At 42.7% G+C, this 21880-nt stretch overlaps 1 protein-coding gene across 5 annotated transcripts in view; it reads left to right on the top strand.

Annotated features, from left to right (window-relative positions):
- The window catches only part of COL11A1 (collagen type XI alpha 1 chain), a 382842-nt gene that overhangs the window by 273825 nt on the left and 87137 nt on the right, over nt 1-21880 (top strand). For all 5 annotated transcript variants that reach the window (XR_008306906.1, XM_053249173.1, XM_053249172.1 and 2 more), the window contains 6 exons: nt 2274-2381; nt 4442-4531; nt 8009-8062; nt 11411-11518; nt 18058-18165; nt 20621-20674. Coding sequence is in view for 4 of the 5 variants with exons in the window: in XM_053249173.1 (XP_053105148.1) it covers nt 2274-2381; nt 4442-4531; nt 8009-8062; nt 11411-11518; nt 18058-18165; nt 20621-20674 (522 nt within the window). In the remaining variant the exon portion in view is untranslated. The remainder of the gene's footprint in view (nt 1-2273; nt 2382-4441; nt 4532-8008; nt 8063-11410; nt 11519-18057; nt 18166-20620; nt 20675-21880) is intronic.

Below are 21880 nucleotides of genomic sequence, written 5' to 3'. Positions count from 1 at the left end.
TGCGCCATTAGGTGGCTGAAGGAAAGATAGGACCCCAAAATTAGCTGTGTACTGGGCAACACACAGCTAGTTTGGGTCCCATCATGTGCCTGCTTCAGTACTCCACATCTGACACAGTGTAGGCACATACAGATCTGTATGCACATTTCAATGTGTGCACGGAACCACCTGGTCCAGTTCGGTTCAGTCCAGCACCCCCTCGAACCCCGGCTGGTTCGGTCCGGTCTGGTGGGGGTATGTGCATGCAAATTATTATTATTTTAATTTCAACCTTTTTTTTTACACTTACCCCCTCCAGGGGAGTTGCCTGAGGCAGCGGGGGGTGGGGTGTCAGCAGAGGTTCCCCCTTCCCCCCCCCGCCACCGGCCTCCCTTGTTTCAGGAATCAGCCAGTTTTTGGCCTTCCCCCCCTAAGCTCAGTGGCCATTCTGGAGGCCATCATGCGTGTGCAATAGGCCTTTGTGTGGCCTGCCGAATGACCGATTCCTGGAATAAGGGAGGCCTGTGGAGGGAGGGGGAACCTCCACGGACCACCACTGCCCAAACTGAACCGGTTTGACATCAAACCTGTTTGCACATCCCTATCCCTGTAGTACATTGTAGTTGTATCTGTACCATGCATTTGAAGAACCTATACCCATGTTTAAAGTGAATATATGTGCAGTTATTCACACACAAACATATGCACGTGTGTACAGTCACCTGTATGCACATACAACAACATGTTTGAATGCGGCTACTGAAAACAATATATCCATGCATATTACTCTACACTTCCTAACACTACAGTCTAATGCAGTGTTCTATACTTCAAGGCCTGGAAGCCAGTGTGGCTCCTAAGTGTGGCTGACTAATTGTTTGTTAGGCCAGTGCAAAGCTTCTGACTAAGCAAAATACTCCACACATCTCCCCTGCACAGAACTTTCCCCAGTGCTGTTGGATATCCTTTAAGGGAAACTGAACCCTCTAAGCACAATCTTGGAAGGTGCTTGCCAGCACTTTCCCCATAGAGTTCTATTAGGCCTGTGCATAATGGAAAATATTGAATCCAATAAGTGTCGGGAATACGATAAGTACTGGGATCAGATTTTGGGACCCTTGCAAATATTGGATATTTTTACTTAATTTTTTGTTGCGCAATAACACCTTATTAAACCTTTAAAAATTCATTTTATATCAGTCGGACTGATTTACTTAAAATTCAGTGCAGAAGTTCTTGTCATTCTGAACTACATGTGTGCCAAATTTCAGAGCTCTCTTCCTCATTCCTAATTTCTGATTTTTTTCCTCTTTCCCCACATAGACATCTATATGTTTATGGGGAATCCGCCCCCCACCCCCATCACCAAATGCTAATTATGATGGTTTGACCAGAGGCCCACAAGAGGGCCATTTTGTCAAACCAAAAAGGTGTTCTTGCACAAGAACACCTCATCAAACAAACAGATCTTTGGGGAATGATAATCCCTGCTGCTTTTGAGAGGAGAGGGCTATTCTGTGCTCTGGAATACAGGTAAATGCTCAGGCAGGCAGATGGGAAAAGATTGCAGCCATGTTTAAAATGGCCATCCAATAGAATTTATCTAACTGCTCAAAGATGCCCAATGCCATTTTGTATTTTTAACACCATTTTGTCTTCCCCCAATGCTTTCAGTATTAGGATAGCAATTCCAATAATGCTGATCTCATATCGGTTTCTAAATATCGGATTGGAATTATTTCCGCTGCATCAGATATCCCTATTGGATATATGCTACTACGCAGGCCTAAGCTCTATGGGGAAAATGCTGGGAAGGAGTACAATTCCCAGCAGTCTGCATGCAGCTTCTAAGATGGTGCTGGTGCTTGATAGGGCTTTGTTTCGCTTAAAGCCCATCTCCTGCTCGGCACTGGGAAAAGCACAGCACTTGGACAGGTCAGTACAGTGGGAAATGGCTCTTACACTGGAAGATTTTTTTTTTTTTTTTGCGCTAAAATGGCCCCTGCTTGAAAAATAGTGAAGATCATTGCTGCACTAGGGCTTTGCTAGGAGAACAGGAGCATGCTATTGCCCATGTCTAATGAATGTGTACACATGGAGCTATCATGTTCTTTCAATTTGAGGGGAGAGGTAAGAGTGTAGGATTCCATCCTGAGACAATTGTGTTTTGCAGCCTTAAGTCCTTGAAGGCCTAGATGACTTTCTTATTGGTCAGGCACTTCATTTATATACATTTTACTTGAATGTGTAGGGTTGATGACATTGTATAATTAAAGTTGTGCTTTGGGGTTTAGGGCCCTACTGGTGAGACTGGTCCAATTGGCGAACGAGGTCATCCTGGCCCTCCAGGCCCACCAGGTGAACAAGGCCTTCCAGGTGCTGCTGGGAAAGAAGGTGCTAAGGTAAAAGTGCTGATGTATGCTTGAGATGGATGCATTAAGGTCAATATAGTCCTTGCATTAGTATTTTTTCCTGTGTGATATCTTAATGAGCAGTTTGCCACAGCTATAGAGACCAATATAGACCTTTCTTTCTTTCTTTCTTTCTTTCTTTCTTTCTTTCTTTCTTTCTTTCTTTCTTTCTTTCTTATTTATTTATTATTTCTGTGTGTAAACCTCCCTGAGCCATTTTTGGAAGGGCAGTATAGAAATCTAATGAACGAACAAATGAATGAATGAATTTAAATTCTACTTTTTCTATCTAAGGAGATGCAAATATGGAGCTACCACTTTCTATCAATTTGAGGAGAGAGGGAAGATAATTATATCCTGGGACAATTAAACACTAAATCTATGAAAACATAAATTTAAAATAGGTATGAAATAGATAGCCTTAGAAAAATGCCTACAAAAAGCATACAACGGATGACTCTGGTAGATCTCTGTGAGGGCAAGGCTTCACCCAATGATTTCATGTTTCAGAAAGACACCCTAATATATTGTGATGTTAAATTGTGAAGGTCTCAGAAGCTCAACAGCAGCAGGATTTCAAACATAAATTGAAAAATAAATTGATCAGAAAATAAGGCTATTCACATGAAGAGCTTTCTAGAAGTGCACCCTTCTACCCAGGTACCTGGTCTTATGTGTGTGTTGGCTACAGGCAGCCTGAGCACATATGGAGCCGGGTGGCAAGTGAGCCCAGCTGAGGGGGAAGCCAGAAGACTTCCTCCTCCAGCTCCCTGCTCTGCCACTCACTGCAGCACAGGTCATGTGCCACACGAGCGGCAGAGCCTTATAACTTAATTTGATCGTGTGCAGGGAGGCAGGGAGGAGCTTGCTTTCCCGCCAGCCCTCCCCCCGCACCATAGTTTTCGGTCATGTGTGAACAACCTTTATTATTATTTATGATTTATTCGACTTCTATACCACCCTTCCAAAAATGGCTAAGGGTGGTTTACACAAAGAAATAACAAATGAGATGGCTCCCTGTCCCCAAAGGGCTCACAATCTAAAAAGAAACGTAAGATATACACCAGCAACAGTCACTGGAGGTACTGTGCTGGGCGTGGATAGGGCCAGTTACTCTCCCCCTGCTAGATAAAGAGAATCACCATGTTAAAAAGGTGCCTCTTTGCCAAGTTAGCAGGGGTCTAATTTCTTTTTTAGTATAAAAATCTGTTTACACTGATAACAGGTAATTTGGCTGAATTGCTATCAATGAAACTATAATTTAATCTAGAATATAAAGATGACAGGTCCAAGCACTGTGCATTGGAGTTTGAAATTCTTTATGCAAGAGTAGTTGGCTGTCAAAAATGTGGTCATAAAAGATGGGGTATTAGCATTAGTTAATGTCTCAGTTCTTTCTTGAAAAGTAAAACATATCACTGGTATCTTATTTCTTTTTAAAGGCTGGTACAGAAAGACCTCAATATTCATGGGGGTTCCATTCCACGGTTGTACCACGGATATGGAAACTGTGAATATCAAGGCATTGTTTCAATGGGGAACTGGAGGTTGGTTCCCAGTCACTGGAGAAATGCCCCAAAATGTTGATTTTTGGCCAAATTGAGAGGGGGTGGCGGGAAAGCTCCTTACTATGCTTTGCTGCCTCCCCTACATCACCTTATGCCCCCGGAATTCCCAAAAATTGGCCAAAAATGACCTTTTTTATTTTGAGTTTTAAACAGGAGCAATTTTGTGGCTCTGAGAAACAAAATGGCGGCCGGAAATGACCACGGTCATTTTCAGCCATCTCCAACCTATCGATATGCAAGGTCAACATGTTTTTTTCTTTTTATGCATATGCTGAGGTTGGGTGTCTTTACCCGACTGCGGATCCGCAGATAATGAATCTGTGGATAATGTGGTTTCCCTGTATAATCTTTGGAGTCTTTCACATAAGTGGATACAGAATATTTTTAAAATTAAAATTGCAGTTAGAATCCAGTGTATATCACAGATTGTAATTGAACTCCCTGTAGTTTGTTTTTGAAACTGGTCTTTATCTGTTTTCCTAGGGTGACCCAGGTCCTCAAGGCATTTCTGGAAAAGATGGACCATCAGGACTTCGTGGTTTCCCAGGAGAAAGAGGTCTGCCAGGGGCTCAGGTACAGTATTAAATCCATAATGATATTAAATCCATAACATGTAAAGTGAACATAACATGTTCTCCTAAGACAGGCCTGGTCAACTTCAGCCCTGCTGCAGTTGTTGGCCTACAACTTCCACAATCCCTGGCTATTGGCCACTGTGGCTAGGAATTAGGGGAGTTGTTGTCCAAAAACAGCTGAGGGGCCTAGAGTTGAGCAGGCCTGCTGTAGATCTTCTTCCATCATTAGAAAACAAAATCAAATCAGGCATGTCTGCTGCCTGCTACAAAAATTAACTGGTATCTTCTGTTGGTAAACTGAGCCTGAATCCAGTAGCTATACACAAATAACAGTTCAATAGATTAGGCATGTGCAATGGGGCATTCAGCTGGTCCCATCTCACTACTTGAAAAACGCACATCATACATTTTATCCTAAACCAGAGCTGGCCAACAAGCAGTTAATGGACCATATACTGTAGTTCAATTTGTTTGTGTGTTGTCAAGTTGATTCCGACTCCTGGTTCCCACAGAGCCCTGTAGTTTTCTTTGGTAGAATACAGGAGGAGTTTACCATTACCACCTCCTGTGCAGAATGATGCCTCCTGTGCAGAATGATGCCTTTCAGCATCTTCCTATATCACTGCTGCCCGATATAGTACCAGCGGGGATTTGAGCTGGCCACCTTCTGCTAGTTAGTCAAGCATTTCCCCACTGCGCCACTTAAGGTGACATATAGCTCAATAGCAGAGCTCATATATTGCATGTGAAAAGTCTGGGTTTCATCTCCTGACATCTCTGATTCACCCCATGATATATCAGGTCTTTGGGCTGGAAAAGTCCTGAGCCTGAAAGAGATCCATTACCAGTCAGAAGAGACAATATTGGGACAGTTACCACATTCAGCTGTGCTTTGATTGGCCGGGCCCTTGGAAGCTGCCTCCTTCCCATGGCAGGTTGTAACTGTGAAACACGGCACAGTTTTCAGATGCCCCTCTCGAGCTGGAGAAGCTGACTTCTGACCAAGTTGCCATAAGAAAGGAGATGGCAGTGACATAGCCGTGGGGCCCCCTAGATAGTTAGATTAGGCCAGGGAGAGCTGTCTGTGTAAACCCTAAACACTATCAGGTCAAGAGTTGTATAAACAGTCTTAATTAGAGCCTAAGTGCTGGTCAGGTGGTAGGACACAATGAGCCGTTAATAAGCTCGACCCATGTTTCTCAACCGCCGAAACGTGGACCGGTGCCAGTCCACTAGGTGTTGGGTACTGGTTCATGAGGCATCACTAATAAAAATGTAAAAAATAAATAAATGGGGCTGGTAGGGGCTGCTGCCGCCGAGAGCTCTCCAGAGGTCATTTCCAAGCAGCCCTCGCTGCTGAATAATGTTCATTTCGAGGAAGCAAAATGAACGTTATCCAGAAGCAAGGGCTGCCTGCCTCAAACTGAGCTCCGGAGAGCTCACTCAAGCTGCATGGAGCCAGGGCCCCGCCCCTCTACGTGTGATGTCACGTGCAGAGGGCGAGGGTCCGGGATCCTGAGCCTGGGCTAGTTCTTCGGAGCTCATTTCTAGGCAGGCAGCCCTCCCTGCTGGATAATGTTCGTTTCGCTTCCTCAAAATGAATGTTCTCCAGCAGTGAGGGCTGCCTGGAAATGAGCTCCTGCCGGCTTGAAATTGTTTTGGGGGGAGTGCCTGGGGGTGAGGGCAGGGGTGAGGGGGCGACCGCTTTACTAACCACTTGTCCGGGAAACTGTGCACAAAGAATGTACTGGTCCATGACTAAAAAAACATTGAGAAACGTTGAGCTAGACTGTTATAAAAGATTCAGTTGGAGTCAAAAGATTCAGTTGGCCCCAGTGATTAATACTTTATAACCCACATGCTATAAATAAATATTCTATCGATCATGTTGTCCTCCTTGACCGTCTGCATGGGTTGGGTATCAGGGGCACTGTCTTACAGTGGTTTCGTTTTTACCATAGCGGGCGTGTCCAGTCGGTATGCATTGAGGACAGATGCTCTGACCCATTGCCACTCCTTTATGGAGTTCCCCAGGGTTCAGTTCTTGCCCCTGTCCTCTTTAACATCTATATGGAGCTGCTGGGTCGGGTCATTTCCCAGTTTGGGGTGAGATTTCATCAATACGCTGATGATACTCAGCTGTATATTGCCATCCCAGACCATTCTGGAGATGCTGTTTCTGTGCTTACTCGATGCCTGGAAGCTGTTAAGGTCTGGATGAATCAAAATAAGCTCAGACTGAATCCCACCAAGACTGAGCTACTCTTACTCAGCCCTCGTACCGGCCAACAGTTGGATGTGAACCTTGTTTTAGATGGGATGGCACTGCCCCCGAAGGAGCTTGTACGTGATTTGGGGGTCCTTTTGGACTCGCACCTCCTGCTTGAACAGCAGGTGGAGGCTGCAGCCAGAAGTGCCTTTGCCCAGCTCCATCTGATTCGTCAATTATGCCCTTACCTGCACTGGCAAGCATTAATAACAGTGACCCATGCCCTTGTTATCTCCCGCCTAGATTATTTTAACGCCTTCTATCTAGGGTTACCTTTGAGGACGATCGGAAAGCTACAATGAGTCCAGAATGCAGCAGCTCGTTTACAGTACCTCCAGTGACTGTTGCTGGTGTCTATCTTATGTTTCTTTTTAGATTGTGAGCCCTTTGGGGACAGGGATCCATCTTACTTGTTTATTTGTTATTTCTTGATGTAAACCGCTTTGGGAACTTTTGTTGAAAAGCGGTATATACATATTTGTTGTTGTTGTTATGGGTGCCAGAAAATATGACAGGGTAACACCTCTCCTGCAGTCATTGCACTGGTTGCCTATTCGCTACCGAGTTCAATTTAAGGTCCTGGTTTTGACCTTCAGAGCCTTGCGGGGTCTGGCACCTGTTTACCTACAGACCCGCCTCTCCCATCCAGTTACATCCTGTCTAGTCAGATCTGCTCAGATGGCCCTTTTGTCGGTCCCCAATTTTTGAGAGGTTCAGGGCGCTAGGACCCGTGAAAGGGCCTTCTCGGTTGCTGCCCCACTTCTCTGGAATTCTCTTCCCCTGCAGATTCGTTTAGCTCCTTCCTTGTTGATTTTTAAATCTTTATTGAAGACTTTTCTTTTTCGACAGGCTTTTACCCTGTAGTTTACCTCCCCCCCCACCGCCATTAGTTACTTTCGTTTTATTTAGAATGTAATTTTAATGCTGTCTTGTTTTGCATGTTTTTGTACACCATCCAGAGTCTTCGGAGTGGGCGGTATATCAAATGTTTCTAATAAATAAATAAATAAATAAATAATATTCTGTAGATTAAAGTGTTCTTAGTTGATTAAGAAACGATCAGTTGCTCACAAATATATTTGAAATGCTGTTGGCATCTTATTTGAAATTATTTGAAATGCTGTCAGCATCTTTATTCACAGTTACAATAATAATGCTAATAATCATAGTTATAATAATCATGCTCATCATTTTCTGCTTTGGTAGGGTCCAAGTGGCCTGAAGGGAGGAGAGGGTCCTCAAGGTCCACCTGGCCCAGTTGTAAGTAGAATTATTTTGCTTGAAGGACAATGGCATTTTTTGTGGAAACAAATATTAGTACCAATAATGAATTCCTCTTTATTCCTTTCATGCTGTGATGTGTATGTGCTCTTGTGAACAGTACACAAACCTATGTCATTCAGATCCATCAATAGCCGTTTCCTTGTAATTATAGGAATTAATGAATCCATAAACAGAAGAAACTTTAAACACAAATGTATCGGCCTGTCTGAAACATGCTGTTATCAGCAGGGGGCAAATTGTCTTTTCTTGTTATACTAGTTAATAGAAAGCAGTTTCTAAAAACAGCCCCTACTGGCTGGAAATTGAAAGGCATGGCATACAAAAAATGTCACCAAGTTCTGTTCAGTTCTCCCTTGTTTATGAAATAATATGCGGGTTAGTATAAATAAGAAATTCAGAAACACCTTGGGGCGATTCTCACAATCGCCAAGAGTGGGCAGGGAGGGCGTGGGGGGAAGGCTGAAGACTCACCTTTCCCCCAGACGACCAAAGTGTCTGTCTTTGGCTCACTCCCTACATGCTCACATGTTTGGCACTCCAGAAGGAGCACGGAGGGATATCCGGACAGAAGTAGTCCTGGCCACCACTTATCCCACAATGCACTCCGCGACATGCATTGTGGAGGGTGGCACATGATACCTGGAGACACACAATACCTGGCAACTGAGTTGTTTAAGAGGGCTAGGCTGTGCAGAGGCATTGGTATCTGTGGGGATCCCAGCACTTCACATGACCAGACTATCCCAGGTTGGGATGCCCCAGCCTGGTTTAGGCTGGTCGTAAGAACAGCCTCCTTGAAATAAAGCTGTACAAATGGCTGCTTTTTAAATTTTAAAGCAAAGTTGTCTTATGTAGTCACTAAGGGCTCAGTCACACAACACCTTCAGTATGTAGCTGCTGCCAAAAAATAACCAGCCTATGGTGAATTCCAGCCTTGGTGCTTTCCACTGAGGAAGGTAATGTAGCTGCCACTGTGTACACCGAGCTCTGTGAAGACTGGCTTTTAGTACACTGCTGCAAACTCCTGGTTATACTGGCTGCAGTTGCCAGTATAGAAACCAGCATGTGACAGAGAAGGATTTTAGGCTACCTTTCCCCACCTGCAGTTCAATGGAGTCTAATCCAGAGCTGTACATGGACTTCTTTTGATCACATAGTTTGGCTCTCAGTTCTCCTTTTCTTAGATCCTCTGCAAAGTAGACACAAGGGAAGAATTAGACTGTAAGACCAGTACCATGTGGATTACCCTCCCCCGTTTTCATTTGGGAATACTTAAGTCTGATTTTGAAGTCTTACAAATATATATACATTTTTGAATAAAAATGTGAAAACAAACCTGCTAACCTTTGTGGGATGAGAACATAATTGCCATGAAATTTAATTATTGCTCTTTGGGAATCCTAATCAAAGCAAAGCAGCATTAATCCTCTTCTATGCTTTTCAGTCATGCCATGTTCATATTTAAGACCAGCCCTCATCTTTTCCCGCTGCCATCCTGATTCTGATGTGGACATTTCAAACATGTGATCATCTGTGTCAGAGAAATGAAAAGAAAGCACAAACAGAAACCTTTGTTCTTTTTTTAAAATTATTATAAACGAGTTTCTAAAACAAAATTGCTTGGACACACATAGAAGACAGAGCTTTGGATGTCAAACATAAGGGGCAAAACTAGAGGTGAACCCCAGTATCCATGGGGGTTGCATTCTCCACTACAACCTCAGATAATAGAATCATGGATAATGAGTCATTGAGTCAATGGGACTTAGGAGATTAGGTTCCTGGACGCTCTGGAAACTGCTGAAAATGGCAAAAAGGGCCTCAAAAACCAGGAGTGTGTGTGTGCCATACCGTGATCCACAGGTCTCCAGGTGTTCAGCAGTGACCCCCAAAAGTCCCAAATCTGGCTTCCCCCCCTCATGAAAAATCACATGTTAAAAATATATATTTAATACAGATGAGCCACAAAATGACTCCTCTCTTCAAAATGGTGGCCTCCAAGGCTGAAAATGACCTTGGAGGTCATTTCTGGCCACTTCAAACCCGCAGATACAGGGAATTAACCCTTAACTAACAGTTCTCGCGCCCCCACCCCCGCTTTATGCTGAGGTTGGGTGTCAATTACCCAACCATGGATATGCAAAACCACAGATACTGAATCTGCAAATGGCGAAGTTCGCCTGTACTCATTATGGTAAGCATGGCTCTGGCCCTTAAATGCTTTACTTATGTCTCTTAGCAAGCACCTGCCAAAGTCCTAAGGCATATTCCCCTCACCCCACTCCACCCTGCAGCTACTGTCTAGCACCAATGGAAATCCAAAATCTGAAATGTGGCATGACTAGAAAACTACTAAAACAGAGGGTCAGATCAGTTCCTATTCAAACAAGTCAGCATATAGTTTGGAATACTACACAAAAAAGAGAGGTGCAGATACACATGATCCAGGGCAAAGGTTTTTACCTGCATTTCACTATTCTTTTTATCTTCTACCCTTTGCCTACTTTTCTCTGCTCTCACAAAGGATGCTGAATGCTCACATGAGAAAGCTTTCTGGAATATAAGCAAGTCATTCTGCTTTAAAGAATATAGGTGCTTAATGTAGGTAATCAAGACTACCTGATCTAGTGGCATTGGTAATAGTGGTCTTATCCTCCATAGTTTGGCAATTCTAAAGCACAAATGAGGAGTAGGTTGTTTGAAAAATATTTTGTTAACTCTGTCGGGTGCAATCCCCACACAAAGCATTTTAGTTGTTCCGCTTTCATTTTACTGCCAAACCTAAGTCATATCTTCAATCCCAAAACATATTTTGTACCCCACAACTATGAATGAAATAAAAGATCTTGTTTCCCTGAGATCCCTTGGAGTTTTCACCTTCAAGAACCACTATAGATAAGATTAAATGCTCCTTTTGACAGAGTTTTGCTTTCAAATTCCAAAACATATACCTGGAGTGATGCGAAAATCAATGTCCTTGTAAGACACTCAAAAACTCTAAAATAGCCACCATGCACCTATCTTTGTGTGATACCAAGTGGGAGGTGCATGTCTTGTATGTAGAAAGTCCCTGGTATCTCTAGGTAAAAGGTACCTTGGCTTGCAGGTTGACCTCTGCCTATGTCCTTGGAAAGTTGATACCAGCTAGAATATACAATACTAGGCTAAAGGAGCCAATAGTTTCACTCAATGTGAGGCAGTTCCTTATATCTTATACCATTGATGTGTGGGGCATCTCATTGGAATTATTAGGGCCCTCTTATCAATACTGATGTTTTCATGGGCTACATTGGAACTGTTTAATGGTTTTTCTCTTTATTCTAGGGCTCACCGGGTGAACGTGGACCAGCTGGTACTGCTGGCCCGATTGGTTTACCAGGGCGTCCAGGACCACAGGGTCCTCCTGGGCCAGCAGGGGAAAAGGGAGCTCCGGTGAGTAATTCTGAAGAAATAGTGCAAAAGACTGTTATATTACAGAAGTTATTACTTTTCATAACCAATAACGTTAGCTCTTCACACTCCAGTACCTTTCTATTGCATATGTGCCCAGCATACGTGCTGTACTCCCTTTCTATTTACAATGGAATACTGCAGAAATTTAATTAAACTGGATGACATTTTGGCACACTATCAAATCCTAAGGCCTAGGGAGAGGGGTTAAACAAAGCTGATCATTATGAGCACAATAGTGGCTGCCTCCAAGTATAAAATATTTTGTCAAACCATAGCTTTGATTTAAACTTAGTGCCCTAATGCTCTGCTTTACAAAATGTCCCTTTATTTCTCATTTTCTTATCAAATTTCATTAACAGCTAATTCCTACTTTCTCTGCTATCTTCTTATTCAGGTGTAACTCATAAGTAAAAACCTCTATGTGGATAGATGGAAGTATCCCTTAGATATGAGGAGGGACAGCTTGAGTAGCCTCTACATATGAGCCTTTTGATAGAGCAGATTGAACCTCGTACTGATACGTTAATGCCCATGTGTGTTTATGGTATCTGAAAATAAATATTGTGTCTATTCTAAGAATTAATATCTGAGAACGTTAAACTGTACAGTTTAAAGCGTGTCTATTTTTACTTCCCATGCCAGCAGATTGTACAAGGGAGAAAAACATTATCAGAATCTAAAGAAGCATCAAACTAACTAGCTGAGATGGGTGCAGAGCATCTGCGCCTCTGCCGGCCCGGCCAGCCCACTCCCCCCCCCCATCCACCTGCGGTTTCTGGCTGGCGGGCCAGCCAGAAAACTGGCCTGCCACCTCCTCCTCCCACCTGCCCACCCATTTCCAATGGCCAGGCCAGGCCACTGCCTGCTGCCCCAGCCAGCCAGCCCAGCCTGCTGCTGCCTGCTTCTGCCTGCCGGCCGCCCACTAGCAGCCGGCATCCCTATTTTCTCCTATCCCCATCACTAATGGGCAGCTGCTCGCGAACTCTCGCGAGAGCTGCTACACATGGGATTAGCAACGGGTACGCCTTGGAGAAATAAATATATAGATAGATTCTGCTATCCCCAGAATGCTTTAAACTTGTTTCTTTCCCCGCACCCTTGCAAATACTGCTTGACAATCAGCTTTTGAAATGGAGGTGGGGGGAGTACTTCTTGATAGGGCATGGGGGTTTGCAGTTCTAAAGAAAAAAGTGTAAAGTTTCCACTAGGTTAGCACATGCCCTTTGTATAAAGATGAAATTAGATATTACAAAAAACATATGGCTACTGCCAAACAAAGCCATGAACATGCCAGCTCTTGATAAGTTTTACCAGATATTATTTTTAGCCTACTTTCCTTAGGAAAGTAAGCTTATGAGATCACCTGGCTGTGTGTGTGTGTGTGTGTGTGTGTGTGTCCCACTATCAACTTTGCAATGCCTGGACCAATATGAACCAAATTGAGTACAATTGTAGGGACACCTCAATGGTATAGTTTGTAGTGATGTCATCCACCGTGATTCAAGATGGCAGATGTGTAAACCTTTGAGGTGCAAGTGGGCTAACTTGTGAGCCAGATTTGAACCAAATTTCCTATAGACATAGGGACACCTCAATGGTGTAGTTTGTGATGGTGTCATCCTCCCCAATTCAAGATGGTGGATGCATGAACATGAGTCCAAACTCAATGGCGGGAACACCATACAAGCCATAAACACCTGGGCTATACCTATTATAAGATACACTGCAGGAATAATAGACTGCACCCAGGCAGAGCTAGAGACGCTAGATCATAAGACCAGGAAAATCATGACCATCAGTCATGCTCTGCACCCCCGCAGTGATGCAGATAGGCTATACCTCCCTTGCAGCTCAGGTGGAAGAGGAATGCTGCAAGTCCATCAAACAGTAGAGGAGAAAAGAGGCCTTGAAGAATATATCAAGGACAGTGAAGAAGATGCACTTCAAATGGTCAATAATGAGAAACTATTAGGAACATAGGAACAAAGGAAGCTGCCATATACCAAGTCAGACTATTGGTCTGTCTAGCTCAGTATTGTCTACACAGACTGGCAGCGGCTTCTCCAAGGTTGCAGGCAGGAATCTCTCTCACCCTATCTTGGAGATGCCAGGGAAGGAACTTGGAGATGCTCTTCCCAGAGCAGCTCCATCCCCTAAGGGGAATATCTTACAGTGCTCACACTTCTAGTCTCCCTTTCGTATGCAACCAGGTTGGATCCTGCTTAGCTTAAGGGGACAAGTCATGCCTGCTACTACAACACCAATGAAACAAAGCAGGCCTACAAGAAAGAACAAGTCAAGAACCGAGCAGAAAAATGGAAAAATGAGCAACTGCATGGTCAATATTTGCACAATATAGGTGGAAAATCAGACATCACCAAGACCTGGCAATGGCTTAAGAATGGCAACTTGAAGAAAGAAACAGAGGGTCTAATTCTGGCTGCACAAGAACAAGCATTAAGAACAAATGCAATAAGAGCAAAAGTCGAGAAATCAACAACAAACAGCAAGTGCCGCCTTTTAAAGAAGCAGATGTAACCATGGACCACCTAATCAGCTATTGTAAAAAGATCTCACAGACTGACTACAAACAAAGGCATGACAAGGTAGCAGGGATGATACACTGGAACATCTGCAAAAAATACAAGCTACCTGTAGCCAAACATTGGTGGGACCATAAAATTGAAAAAGCTGTAGAAAATGAAGATGCAAAAATATTATGGGACTTTCGACTACAAACAGACAAACATCTGCCACACAATACACCAGATATAACTGTGGTCAAGAAGAAAGAAAAACTAGTCAAAATAATCGACATAGCCATACCAGGGGATAGCAGAATAGAAGAAAAAGAAATAGAAAAAATCACCAAATACAAAGATCGACAAATTGAAATTGAAAGGCTGTGGCAGAAAAAGACCAAAATAATCCCAGTGGTAATTGGTGCCCCAGGCACAATTCCAAAACAACTTGAAGAGCACCTCAATAGCATAGGGGCCAAAGAAATCACCATCAGCCGGTTACAAAAAGTAACTTTACTGGGAACAGCCTATATTCTGCGATGATGTCTATAATAATAACAACAATATTGATAATAAAATTTAGCCATCCCAGGTCCTTGAGAAGGACTCTATGTGTGGATAAAACAAACCAGTCAATAACACTCGTCTGACTGTGTAAACAATAATAATAATATACCAGATATAACTTTAGTTGAGAAGAAACAAAAACAAGTCAAAAAAATCTACATAGCAATACCAGGTGATAGCAGAAGAGAAGAGAAAGAAATAGGAAAAAATAACAAAATACAAAGATCTACAAATTGAAATTGAAAGGCTGTGGCAGAAGAAGACCAAAATAATCCCAGTAGTAACTGGTGTCCTAGGTGCAATTCCAAAACAACTTGGAGTATCTCAACACCATAGGGGCCACAGAAATCACCATCAGCCAATTACAAAAAAGCAGCTTTACCAGGAACAACCTATATTTTGTGACGATATCTATAATAATAACAACAATATTGATAATAAAATTTAGCCATCCCAGGTCCTTGGGAAGGACTCGATGTCTGGATAAAACAAACCAGTCAATAACACCGTGTGTGTGTGTGTGTGTGTGTGTGTGTGTGTGTGTGTGTGTGTGTGTGTGTGTGTGTGTGTGATATTTGATTAGCTACCTTCTGCAAATATTGTAATGTTCTGATACAAATCTATGGCATGGCCACACTGTATACAACTCTGGTTGCCCCCTCTCAAAAAGGTTACTGTGTCGCTGGAAAAGGTGAAGAAAAGGGCAACCTAAAGTTGCCCTATCCATATGCTCCAGCCCTATCAAAGGACTGGAGCATATTCCCTACAAGGGGGCTTTTTAGTGAAGAAAAAATATGATGAAGGAGGGAGACAAAGAGGTTTATAAAATTACGCATGGTGTGAACATGTCTAGGAAGAATTTTTCTCCTTTTACAATAGTAGAAGTTGAGGTCATGCAATGAAACTAGTTGGCAGGTGATTCAGAACACACAGGGGAAACTATTTTTTTCACTCAGTCCATAATTAATTGAGTGAATTCCATGCCACAAGATGTAGTGATGGCCTCTAGGTTAGATTGATACAAGCTCTCTGGAAGATGTCTATTGATGGCTGCTAGTCATAGTGATTATAAGAAACCTCAAGGTTCAGAGGCAGCATGCCACTAAATACTAGTTACTGGGAAGCAACAATGCCATTGCCTGTATGTCCTGTGTCTAAGCTTCTGAGAGACATCTCGTGGGCCACTGTGGGAAACAGGATGCTGGACAAGATAGGCCTTTGGTCTGATCCAGCAGAGCTCTTCCTCTGTTCTTAGTAACTTCATCTCCCCCACATAAGAGCATAATTATTGATATTACATTAACTACATTACATTAATAATATGAATATTGTCAACTATGGTTGGAAAATCATATTCATGAGGAGTTTTTTCCCCTTCCTCCTTTGGTATATTTTTATTTATATTATCTGTCTATAATCCCTAACAGGATATATTATCTGTATTTTCATTTCTGTTTTCTGCTCGTTATCTATAATGCAGTTATCATAAATATTTATTGAAATCCTGAAATGCAGACAATGGTTACAGTAACAAGTTAAGCTGTTTTGCAATGTAAAGTTTTGAGTCTTGTAATATATATGTATGAGTCCCTATCATAACCAAGCAAGTGGCTAGGAGGGAAGTTCTTAGAAAACCTGGATGCCGTGACCCTGAATCTTCCAAAGCAGATCAGTGAACACTGCATTGCAAAGGCTTAAGCGGCACAGCTCTGAAGCAAACTGGAAATAGTCCCATTACAGCCAGTCATTGACCTGAAATTCTGTTTTCTGCAGCTCATGTATTCAGCCTTGTCTATTATAGCCAATCAGATGGAGTGTAAATATATTATCTGCCAAACACATGAGAGGACTCCCTCAGTGACTACTTCTATATAGCATTTGACTGGACCAAAACCGAGATGTGCCACAGTCCCTGCTCAGAGAGGCCTTACATTCTAAAGAAGACATGTGGGATAGTAGTGGAGAGGAGAGGGCAGAAACTGCCAGTCAGTAGTGGATAGGGGGATAGTGTGAGAGTCAGGTGCAGGGTTGGTTTCACAGGAGGACAAGGTGGGGCATTTACAAAAGCTCCAGACTTCCCCAGCCATGCCACTCAAGGAAGTCAGAGGCAGAGTGAGAGCATTCTGAATTTGCACATTCCACTTCTTCTAGATTAAAGGGGACATTTAAGGAATGTTGCCCAAATTCCCCCAGTATCCTAGAGCAGACACAAGTCAGTTGACAGGTACAAGTGATGTGAAGTGTGTATCACTTATGGTTGACAAGCATCGTCAGCTGGATTCATGTTGCATTTCCCCCCCTGCTTTGTAAGTGAGCTAGGCTTGTGTTAATTTTTGATACGGTTTGCGGGAGGCAGGTTGGACAGTTGGATTTCTATTGCACAAGATGCCAGGATATTTGCTCATCAAAGTCTCTGATGCAAAATACTGAGCACAATGGTATTTCCCAGAGCAGTGTGCTGGGAATATCCTTCCTTCCTTCCTTCCTTCCTTCCTTCCTTCCATGGACCTGTGCTAACACTTTGTAAAGCTGTTGCTATTAGGAAATTTATTTGCACTTGTGGACAATAAAATAAAAATAAAAATAAAAATTGCAGATATTTATTGCATCTAACCTTTAGAAAGCGCTTAAGGGAGAGGAGGGAAGTGGCTTAATGAAGAACTTGAAGGAGACTTACAGGGCTGATATAAAGGTTAAAACAAAAGTTTTGTATAGTACTTTGAGCATTATACAAAAGTTAAATATTTTTATTATTACAGACCTTAATTACTAAAAGAGTTTGAAAAGGGATCATTTTACCTCTCCTCTCCAAAACCTGGGGCACAAAGTTGGTCTCATACCAGTAGTCAGCATTCCATCATAGATCAGGCTAAGGCACAAATGGGATGAAATACTGGATTGTGGAGAGTTTTTCATTCAAAGACTTGAAGCATCAATCTTAGATCTCAATCTTAGATGGAGATGAAGAGTTTTGCTGTTGCAGCCAGGAATGTATGCATGAAGTAATACAAGCTATGCATGTATGGAGTATGCCTCTTCACACTTTTTCATATTGGAAGCAGCATGAGTAGGCAGGATTTCCAGTGACCACCAGCAATGCATCGGCCTTTTTGAAGTGAAAGCTGACCTTTACTATTATGTATTCCTTAATGCGGCCATACTAAATCACCCAGTCCATGAGCTTGTAAGATGTATACTTATTATCTCCATTACAAATGTGGACATATAATGATGCCTATGGCCACTCAGAGAGTTCCTCACTGACTTTTGCTTTGATCCAAATCTCTGTCCAGTACTTGATTCATTATACCCCAATGTTTGTGTATATTACCACACTTGGTTGGTACTTTCCCTTTAGTTAATTCAGTATTCTGTACAGTTAATTATTCACCTGCAATAGAATTAATATTATTTCCTTATTGAAAACAGGGTGAAAAGGGCCCTCAAGGTCCAGCTGGACGTGATGGAGTACAGGGGCCTGTAGGACTTCCTGGTCCTGCTGGACCCGCTGGTTCCCCTGGAGAAGACGGTGACAAGGTCAGTTGCTATTGTCTGTAATTGTGTATCTGTCCAATGATTTGCTGTAGCTTTCAAGATTTCAGAAACTGGTTTTTTAAAAAAAATGGATTCCTGGGATAAAAATAATGAAGTCATAGCAGATTCTTTGAGACATCATGTGAACTAGATCCCACTTTGTCAGATTCATGAAGTTAACTGGCATATACACAGGGCACAGGAAAAGAAATTGTAAAAAATGGGACATAAGGGCCATGAAATCCAAGGGGGTAGCAACAGGTCTGTCTCATTTCTATGCAGTATACAAATCTTTATACTATGCAAATGTATACAAAATAAGAGGATAATTCATTCATAACAGCAAACACTGTGGGAGTGGCAGGGATTTTTTTCCATTCTGGATGTGCACAGTTTTGCCTCGGGTGCTGGAATATCAGCTCTGACATACTAACAGCAAGTGTTGAATTGGGGTAATGCAGAGCAGAGAGTGTGATATGTCAGATTATGGAGATATATATACATATGCCCCCAATGACAAAATTTCATACTTTGGCTCCCTTAGGGAAATAAAAGCATTATAGGACAGACCGATCAGCAAGCACAGAATTCCCAGACTTGTGTCTGTCACTGACCTGGAAAGTGTGTGTGTGGGGGGGGGAGGGGTTGCATTTTATTACACATTTAATTAATTAATTTGTAAACCACCTAATAAAACTTCTCTAGGCAGTTTAGATAAAAAAAATTTTAAAAACCACCTAAAAATAACCAACAATTAAAACAAATAAAAACAATTAAGACAATATATAGGGGGAAAATAACTAAAAGCCTGAAGAAACAGGTGTGTCTTAAGAGCTTCTTAAAGGGAGCTAGAGATGGGGAAGCTCTTATGCCAACAGGAAGTGCATTCCAAAGTCCCAGGGAGGCCATAGAGGAGGCCCAGTTTTGAGTCACCACCAAATGAGCTAGGGGCAACCACAGCAACTTTCTTGATGATCTCAGTAGGCAGTGGGCTCATGACAAAGGAGGCGCTTTTTAAGATACCATGGGCCCAAGCCATTAAGGGCTTTATGGGTAAAAGCCAGAAAATCTGTGTTTCGCCCAGAAACATATTGGTAGCCAGTGAAGTTCTTTTAGAATAGGAATAATGTGGTCTCTTGGGGTTGCCCCTGAGACTAACCTGGCTGCTACTACTGGCCACTGCCTCAACCAGGGACACCAGAGAGAGGTTTGAATTCAGGAGTAATCCCAAACCTCATACCTGTTTCTCCAGGGGGAGTGTATCCTATCCAGGACACATAGATCTAAATAATCTCTTGAGTTCTGAACCCTCACAATAAGTACCTCCACAATACTTGAATTCAGCTTCAGTTTGTTACACTTCATTCTGTCCATTGTTGCCTCCAGGCAGGCATTTAGGGAAGTTATGCCTTCTCCAGATGATGTTGACATGGAGAAATAGAATGGGTGTTGTCAGAATAATGATAGCACCCTAAATGCTTATGATCTCTCCCAGCAGTTTCATGTAGATGTTAAAAAGCATTAGAGACAGTGGGACTCCATATAAAAGCTCTCAATTTGAAGAGTAACAGTCTCAAAGCGACACCAACTGAAATTTGCCTGAGAGGTAGGTGTGGAACCACAGTAAAACTGTATGTACCCAGTCTCAACTATCTCAGGTGACTCAGAAGGATCCTATGGTTGATGGTATCAAAAGCCACCAAGAGATCCAAAAACATTTTCAGGAGAAAAGTGCTGAATGGGCCATCAGTTTTCCTCTAGATCCCCTGTCCTTGTCTCACTTGCCCAGGAGACACATTTGGGAACCACACTAGGGGAAAAAGGAGATGGGAGGAGGCAATGCAAAGGAGATGTGGTTTATGAGAGATCATATCCCCTCCTGCCTTCTGCTTCTCCTCTGAAAATTTTTGTACTTACCTGCCATATTGGTTGCAAATACAGGATTGGAAATCTTCTGTCGTCTGCTGAATGTCTGGTTCCTTTTATACAACAACACCTATTCTGTTCTGCAGCTGAGATAATACACTATCTCATCTTACCTTATATAGTTAACATAAATTCTCTAACATGGTCTCTTATAATCTGAATTGTAATATGTTGTGCATAAACAAGAAGCCAACATCCAATTGATCACAATTTGAGTGACTTTATATTGAAGGAGACATGGATTTTTTTTTAAAAAAAAACAACCTCCCCAATTTCCTTCATTTAAAATCCAATTAAAGCAGTGAGGCCATGTTGTGCTGTGAACCATAGCAGTCAATACCTGTGCTAATCTGTCATACCGAAATGTGATTGATCAATGCAAAATTGTGCCCCCTCAGGCCTTTGCTCATAAAACAGTGGCATAAGGCAGTGAGAACAATATGGTGACATTTAAAGATACTTCAGTGTTGACTAAATGAAAACCAGGCCCTTGGAAAGCACCAACTTAACAGCACCTTTCTTTCTATTACAGGGTGAAATTGGAGAACCAGGTCAGAAAGGGAGTAAAGGTGACAAGGGAGAAAATGTGAGTGTTTTGTGTTGGGGTTTTTTGGTCCAGCTATTGCCTTTATTGTATTACTTTTTCTCATTGCTTGGAAATGAAATCTCAAAAACTAATATGCTGACCAAGCAGGAAGAAGCCTATGTTTTACGAAGGCATTCACATTTCAGACCAATAAACACACAGGAATAGAGCTTGGTGGTTTATCTTTCAGTGATTATTGATTATTATGTGTTTGGCTCAGGGATGGCCAACTTCTGTGTTCTCCCATCTGTGTTCTGTATCAGTGTTGAGACAGTGTTCTGAGAGCTGGAAATAAATTTTGTTCCACAAACCAACTCCTTTATCAGTGGTCAGGCTCTATAATGGAGAATTCCTTGTTACTTGTGCATCCTGGTGGCCAGGATATCATACAATTATAATTATGATTTTATAAGCCTGTCAAAACACTCAAATAATCATTGGATGCCTTGCTCCATGTCCCTTGTGCCACCCCTGAGAGGGCTTTCTTCACTAGGGGTGTGCATGAATGGTTTGTGCTGAACTGGTTCACCTCAAACTAGGGACAGTTCAGTGGTTCAATCACAGACCCAACTGGGGATGGTTTGGTCTGTGATCAAACCAAACCAGGCCCAGTTCGGGCGAATTGGTTTGGCACAGTAAAGGGCGGCCGGGCAGACGGGGGGGCGTGCGTGGAGTTGCTTACCTGGCTGATGCAGCTGCTGGAACTGCTGCTCACGCTCCCGGCATGGCCCCACGTGTGCTTCCCCCTCCTTTACCAAGCCACCAGTTTGATAAAGGAGGGGAGAGTACGCTTGGGGCCACGCCAGCAGGGTGAGTGGTGGTGTTGGCAGCCACACCACCCAAGTAAGCACCTTTCCCCCTCTCTCGCCTCCCTCATCTGGCCTTATGCCTTTGAAGGGCCCCCCACCCCTTGTACTTGTAAAGGGGAATGCTCACTGGATTCCCTCTTACAAGTAATGGCTGCCCAAACCACCCAAACTGGTTCGATCAAATGGATTGGCCGGTCGGTTCAATCAAACCAGTTCGGAGCAATGTGGTTTGGTTTGAATACATTCAAATTCAAATCGAACTGCGTTTTAAGGTTTCTGCACACCCCTATTCCTCACACTTTGGAATTCTTTCCCCAGGGAGGCTTGTTTGTCTTCCTTCATTTTGGCTGATTAAGCCTTTTTAAAATATATATATGTATTTCAGGTGTTTTTTTTA

This window comes from Hemicordylus capensis, chromosome 4, assembly GCF_027244095.1.
Source record: "Hemicordylus capensis ecotype Gifberg chromosome 4, rHemCap1.1.pri, whole genome shotgun sequence".
In the NCBI taxonomy this organism is placed as follows: domain Eukaryota; kingdom Metazoa; phylum Chordata; class Lepidosauria; order Squamata; family Cordylidae; genus Hemicordylus; species Hemicordylus capensis.
This window is presented reverse-complemented; position numbering and strand designations above follow the sequence as displayed.